Raw genomic sequence first — 7,400 nt, 5'->3', positions numbered from 1 at the left:
GCTAGGTACTCGATTTCGCGGTCCTTGGTCGCCGCTTTTACTCTTCGGGTCAACACGAAGCCCCGAACACTTGTTTCGGCTATATCTTCGCACCCGCTCGACGAATACTTAATCCGTCACTTCCCATGCGTTTAGACACCTAGCAATTAGGTTTACATATGATCGATTTAGATCAAAACCCTTCACTTTCAAAAACCCCAATTTGGAGCTCTAGGTTCTAATCAAAGCAAGAAACCCTTTCTAGCTTCAAGACTCAAGCATAAAGCTTCTATTTGGCATCAAAAAGATCCAATGGAACCAACACTAGAAGATAAAAACTCACATGAGCTTACCTCAATAGCAAACTCCAATGGTGGAGAGGAAGAAGAAGATGCCAAAGGTCCTTCTCCTAGCTTGCTCCTCCACCAAATCCTCCTCCTTCTTCACCTTCTAGAGAGAGAGAAAGGAGAGTTTAGAGAGAGAGAGGGCTAGGGTTGGGTGTGAAATGAGAGAAAGAGAGGGTGCTTTCTCTTCTATACCCCCAACTCAAGTCACAATTGCAGTTTAGCCCCTCCACTTTGCTTCTCTTGACCTGCCCAGACTGGACAGTTTTCGGACACGGGGACCGGTCCCTCTATGGACAGACCAGTCCCCGAGAGCAACACTTGCGGGCAAAGCTCTTCTGCCAGCTTCTACGCGTACGGGAACCGGTCCGTCCCTACCAGGGACCGGTCCCCGAGAGCTGAACTCTCAGGACTTAGCCGTTTTTTCCTTTTTTTTTGTTGGTTACGCGCACGGGACCGATCCTCGCCTGAGGGACCGGACCATCACGGACCGGTCGCCACTTGAGGGACCGGACCCCGAGAGCAACATTTGCGCGCGGAGTTTTCTGCCGCACTTTCAGCCTATAGGGGACCGGTCTCTCTCGCCAGGGACCGGTCCCCGAGAGCAAAATCTGCCAAGTGCAGATTTCTTCACAACTCGCTCTCGCGGATTCATTACAATGCACTTTTCACATTTTGACTTCTTCGGCCTTTCCGAAGCATTCCCACTCGACAATTAGTCGATTCTGAACGAAGACCAACTCTCGGATTTCGAGAATTCACTTCCTTCTATCCTCCCCTCCTAAAAAGGAATTTCGTCCTCGAAACGGACTCAAATTCTCTAACTCAATTCAAATTCATACCTTATTCCTCAAATAGATGAGGATGATGCGTTTTCATCTCGCTCTCGAGCTCCCAAGTGGCTTCGCAATCATCGTGATTGCTCCGCCGGACTTTGACATAAGAAATCTCGCGATTTCGCAATTTGCGCACCTCTCGCGCAATAATTGACACCGGAAACTCTTCATAGCTCAGATCTTCTTGAAGTTCTGGCGGTTCGTATAGCATCGCGTGCTCGGGGTTGTGAATATACTTGTGCAGGTTGGAGACGTGGAATACACTATGAACATCCGCAAGCTGCGGCGGTAACGCGAACCGGTATGCCACCGCTCCGCGTTCCAACACTTCATATAGTCCAATGTACCGAGGACTCAACTTCTCTCGAACCCCAAACCGCTTCACACCCCTCATAGGTGAAACCTTCAGAAATACGCGGTCTCCAACCACGAATTCTATATCTTGACGGCGCTTATCTGCATAGCTCTACTGTCTAGACTGCGTTGTGAGCAATCTCTGTCGAGCGAGGCGAACTTTCTCCTCCGCCCGCTCGCCCACATCACCCGAGTGCACAGGAGATCAGCACTTTCGTCTATAGAGGACTTCGAACGGTGCCATCTCAACACTAGCTTGATAATTGTTGTTGTAGGCGAACTCGGCCATCGGCAAGTGACTTGCCCAACTACCCTTAAAGTCAATGACGCATGCTCGTAACCGTAAGGACTGAGATTTTGGCAGTATAACTAAACTCTCTGTTGACGATATTTTTGTGTGTAATTTAATTATATAAGCACTCGTCAAGTTTCAGGAGAAAATGAGTTAGAATGGAGAAGTTATGCGATCAATACTAATAACTTAAGTGAATAGTAACTCCGATTTTCTGGAGAAGCCAATGAGTAGAGTTGGCTTCTGGCGGATATCGGACTCCGTTCATAGCGATCCAGTAGCTCGTTTTGAATGGTTCAGCTATTCTGGAACTAATGGTGCTGACAGATTTCAGATCTGGTGCTCGATTTTTGAGAAAAAGGGATTTAATCGAATTTTATATATGGTATATATATGTGTCTTTTAGTGGAAACAAAGAGGGTTGATTTTGTCGTGAACCAGAGACCAAATCGGACAAAACAAATGCTAGATTCGATGTCCCAGTCGTGCTGAACATACTGGCGTAATCCGATCAGAAATTCGACGGACGGATCTTCGGGAATTGCGAAATGTTCGCTGAGAGGTCAAATTGGCAAAATGGATAAATCACGAATAGACCCAACATTTTATGCGCCGTTTTGCGCGAATTCGAACGTCGGGGGACGTATATGCATAATACACGTGCTAGCAGGGTACCTAACTAAAATTATTGATTTGTAGGGGGGGGTTCCTGCTAATTAGCCATCTTGTATAAGAGATAGCTAGGGTTGGCATGCACCAAGCTAACCCTAGCCGACCTAGACAGCTCCAGCTAGCCCTAGACGACATCCCCTCAGCCCTGCCCTTACCGTGCGCGTACCCTGGCCGCCTTGCACCCATGTTGTTTCCATCATAATCTGCTCAGTTGTTTCCATGTTTAGGAGTAGAGTAGATTTATCTGCTTATGACATCTATGACCTGGTTGGTCGGTTCCCGTACTTCACATCCGTTGTTGTGATATATGTGGTCAGTTGGACTACTTAGTGACCTACGCGGTTAGTTTACCTCAGGGGTTGGATTGTCGGCTAGTTGCCGATGTTTTGTGACCTAGTCAGTCAATTCGTTGCATCTGCTGTTGTGACAGATTCGGTCGATTCTCTCCATCCATTCTTGTGATATCTGTGACCTGGTTGGTTAGTTCTCGTACTTTGTATCTGTGACCTTATTGGTCGGTTGGACTATTTGATGACCTATATGGTCAGTATACCTGGAGGGTTTGGATTGTCGGCTAGTTGCTGATGTTTGGTTATGACCTAGACGGTTAGTTCGTTACATCTGGATTATACTTGCATATCTTCGATAGGATGTTGAGCGGTTCCATCCTAGTTGACCTGAGCGGTTGGTACTTGTGGTTATTACAGTTCGATGACCTATTAGTCAGTGTGCCCTGAGGGGCAGTGATTGTCGGCTAGTTGCCGACGGTTGGCTTTGAGCATTCAGCATTGATCGCCACTGCTTCTACGCATTTCACGAACACCAGTGATCTAATCCACCGCAAGAGGGTGTTCTTTTCCGGAAAAGTGGTTGGGAGTGCCAACCCGTGAGCCCGGGTGCTTTATGCGAATGTTATATGCTTTCAGACCCGGGTGCTTTATGCGAGGGTCATATACCTTTCGGACCCGGGTGCTTTATGCGAGGGTCACGTATAGGTTGAGCAATTGTGGCACAGGCCTGAGGTCTACGGACCAATAGGGTAGTTTCCATATTGGGTATATTTGGACTTATCGTCTAGTTGACGCATATGACTATAGTAACGATTGTTGCATGCATACTTACAGTTCTTTCTTTTCATTTGTCTTGCTACTATAGTTGATATCTATGTATGCATTCAGTTCTTCCTTACAGTAGCGGTAGTTGTTCTTATATATCCTGTTCATGTATTATTGTTGCTACTGTATTTAGTATATCTGCTCGTGACTTTGTTTATCTCTTCCTGATCCGGTGAGTACTCTTCGCCTTCGTCGGCTTGCGGTACCCACTGGGAGGGGAGACATGTTTACATGTTCTTACCTCCCCCACCATTTTTTCAGGTATTGCGGATAGTGAGGGTCGAGACGAGACGTGAGACACGTTCGTAGCAGTCGATAGAGCTTCCGACCCGGTTTGTTTGGTTATGGCCCAGACGGTCAGTTCGTTACATCTAGATTATACTTGCATATCTTCGATAGGATGTTGAGTTGTTCCATCCTAGTTGACCTGAGTCGTCGGTACTTGTGTTTCTTGCAGTTCGAGGACCTATTGGTCAGTGTGCCCAGAGGGGCAGTGATTGTCGGTTGGTTGCCGACGGTTCGCTATTGAGCATTCAGCATTGATCACCACTGCTTGTACGCATTTCACGAACACCAGCGGTCTGATCCACTGCAAGAGGGTGTTCTTTTCCGGAAAAGTGGTTGGGACTGCCAGCCTATGAGACCCGGGTGCTTTATGCAAGGGTTATATGCTTTCTGACCCGGGCGCTTTATGCGACGGTCATATACCTTTCGAACCCGGGTGCTTTATGCGAGGGTCACGTATAGGTTGAGCAGTTGTGGCACAGGCCTGATGTCATGCCCCGCCCCGAAACCACTACCAATTTGGCGCGGTTCGGGCGCGCCGGACGGACCGCCGAATGGACAGCACCTCCCCTGTCCGCCCAAAGCTCAACAACAGATTGAGTACAAGAATTTACCCAGGAATTTAAATTTTATAAGCACACAATCAACGGGGCACGAACAATGCCAACAACAAAGGGCAAGTAATCCACAAGATATACAAGTGAAATAAAGAGAGTACTTTACTAACTATTACAATAGTTTTGGATCTTTTTACACGTACATCTTTTTTCCAAAATGAATACATTTGATCATTCAAAATACATAGCTCTCCAACCTCACCTACATGAGTCTCTCAAATACATAGGTGTGCTAATGCAAAAAGGAAAGCTGATAGTATCAGAGCGTAAAGAGCCAAAAAAAGTGAAAGCATATGATGGACCTAGAGACCCTTAGAATGAAAAACCTTAAGGATCTAGGAAATGTGAGTGACGTTGAACAAGTTATAGCGAAGGCATGGATTGGGTCGATGTAATTATGTCTCTAATGTGGTTAGGGACTAAACTTAAGTTGTTATTTGTTTTCTATTCCTTGTGTTGTGATCGGCGGCCGACAACATGACGCTTTGGAATGAAAGTGAATACACTTATATGCTTTCACCGGATTGGGTGTAATCGAGTAAGTTGTCTAAGTGACTAACGTGAGTTGCTTCTTTCCAGGAAGCAATGCCGCCTCGTGGGCGACCTAAGTTGCCTCGTGGTTGACCGCGGACGAGGTCTATAGCCGAGGAGTCAAGTGCGGCTCCGGTGCAACCCGGAGCAGGTGGCGACGGGGAGCTTCGGGAGCAGATGGCCGCGCTTATTGGCGTAGTGCGGCAATAGGCGGAATCCGTTCAGCGCCAGGCGGAATCCGTTCAGCGCCAAGGGGAGCAAATCCAGAGGCTCAAGGAGGCCTTGGAGTGGCAGCAGGCGGTGGCGGCGGCGGCGCTCGTAGAGGCTGTGTGTGAGACCCAGTTTCTGTCAGTGGGGACTTGTCGACAGCTCTGGAGAGTGTCGAGACAAGCCCGAGTTGCGTTGGCGTCAAATAGACGCGAAACGGACTCCGTTTGACGCGAGGGCAGCATTCTGTGTGAAAATCTGCGAAATTGCAGGATTTTTACTCTGTTGTACCGGTACAAGGTTTGTGCTGTACCGGTACAACCATCATGGAAGACGCTTGCTGTACCGGTACAAGGGTCCATTTGTACCGGTACAGAGCGTGCGACAAAACTCCAGATGCTCTCCGGAGTTTGCCCTGTACCGGTACAGCAATCCGTGTACCGTACAAGGGAAGTTGGTGGAGGGCTAAATCAGTAAAATTCCAACCTCGTCATGTCACCCTCTTCCCGTCTCTCTAATTTAATCTTGACTGAGCTGAGAGAGAGAGAGTAGTTTTCACCATCTCCTCTCTCCCTCTCTTCCTACTCTAGCGGTTGGGAGCACGGTTGAGGACTTCGTCGCCGACGTCGCGCGCGAGCCGTTCGCCACGTGTCCGGGCACTGCGAGGAGGCGGCGAGGTGCGTCTTCGCCGTTCCTGGTCGTCCGCACCTACCGTTTCATCTGTTGTAAGGTTAGATTTGGTGCAATACCTCAGAGTACCTCAACAATCCTTCAAAACCGAACAATGTGCTGAATTTCACAATTTCCTCGCGGACTGTTAGTATTTCCGCTCGTCTCCCCGGTAGGAGGTCGGATCGCGACGAAACTTGGTTCATTGGATTTAAACTGCGAGAGGATTCCATCAGAGCCTCCTTATTTGCAATTTTTGGACAAGAGTTAGCTTGCGTCGAAATTGAACCTTTCTCAGCTGCTTGAACGGGACTAGAATTGTGGACTTTTGTCGTTTTGAAGCTTGGCGTTTTCTTGGCGACCGGACTTGGAGACCGCGATTGATCCAGCAATTCCTTCTAGGCCAGAGGCTCTGTTGTGCTAGGGATGCACTTTAGGGTGGTTACATCGGTGTTTATCCTAAGTGTTATTAGCTCGGGGACATGTTATTAAATCGTGATTTCTAACAATTTTGCTCAAAATTCATGATTATTGTTAGACGTGTAAAATCTGAATTTTCCGAGCAGTATTTATCCAAGTAATAGATTATAACAGTTGGACCTTGGGAAATTTAATTAGGAGAAACTTCGTTTTGACACTGTCACCAGTTTTAACTACCTCGTTTAGCTCTAGGAGCCGTTAAAAATGTACTGTCCAGTTTCTTCGAGACAGTACTCCAGTGTGTTAGAATGTATTTACACTCTGCTGGTTTGCGCGAGTGGATTTTTTACAGGTCGTTAGGTCGTTATCGGACTGTTGGGTGCTGTCAGAGTTGACGGTAGACCGTATCGCCTTTTGGCCGTCGGATGATCCGAGGGCACACGTTTATGTTGTGTTGTTAGACCAATTTTGAGTCGACTACTGACTTTTGGCTAGTGGACCTGTTGAGCTCGACAGAGAATAACGCTGCAACGTCGGTGGTACGACCCACGAGGCACTCGTCACCATGCTTGTGCTTTTGCGGTTGGATGTCCACTGCCAGTTGAGCTTGCTCCTCACAGGACCAGTTAGAGTGGTAGAGCCCGATAGTCCAAACGGCGGGGCAGGACGGGTGTTTCAAGTCCCGGGGACAGGTATAGTCTACAGTCCATTGGATTGGTGGTCAGATTGACATTTCCACAGTTGGTTGTGGTAAGATGATAGTGAGGTGGGATGATACGGTAGAATATTTCCTGCTTTCCTTCTCCTGTTCTTCTGAGACTTAGTGGTGCCGATGTTTTTTTTTGGCGGTGCCCCATGAGGACTACTTGTGTTTACCAGTATTTCCACAGCCCTGTTCATTTTTACCGCATTTTGCAGAGCCGCAGTACAGGCTGTGCTTCCTCTGCTGAGCAGGATCGTGGCAAGGGCGTCGCGAATGCTAGAGCCCTACCAGGACTGATCGTGTTAGGAGCCGTCTCCCCTTTAATGCACGGTAGTGATTTTCTTTGGGCTTTTGTACATAGCAGTTGAACTCCGCC

The 7,400-nt window shown here is 47.9% G+C and overlaps 1 protein-coding gene across 1 annotated transcript; it reads right to left on the bottom strand.

The window, feature by feature from the left end:
• Positions 1 to 1,166: 1,166 nt before the first annotated feature.
• Positions 1,167 to 1,553, bottom strand: LOC109705046. The gene has a single exon (XM_020225807.1). The coding sequence runs from the start codon at positions 1,551 to 1,553 to the stop codon at positions 1,167 to 1,169; it is 387 nt and encodes a 128-aa protein (XP_020081396.1).
• Positions 1,554 to 7,400: the final 5,847 nt, after the last annotated feature.

The sequence above is a fragment of the Ananas comosus genome, unplaced genomic scaffold (genome assembly GCF_001540865.1).
Source record: "Ananas comosus cultivar F153 unplaced genomic scaffold, ASM154086v1, whole genome shotgun sequence".
Classification (NCBI taxonomy): Eukaryota; Viridiplantae; Streptophyta; class Magnoliopsida; order Poales; family Bromeliaceae; genus Ananas; species Ananas comosus.
The sequence above is the reverse complement of the archived record's forward strand: the minus strand, read 5'-3'. Positions and strand labels throughout refer to the sequence as shown.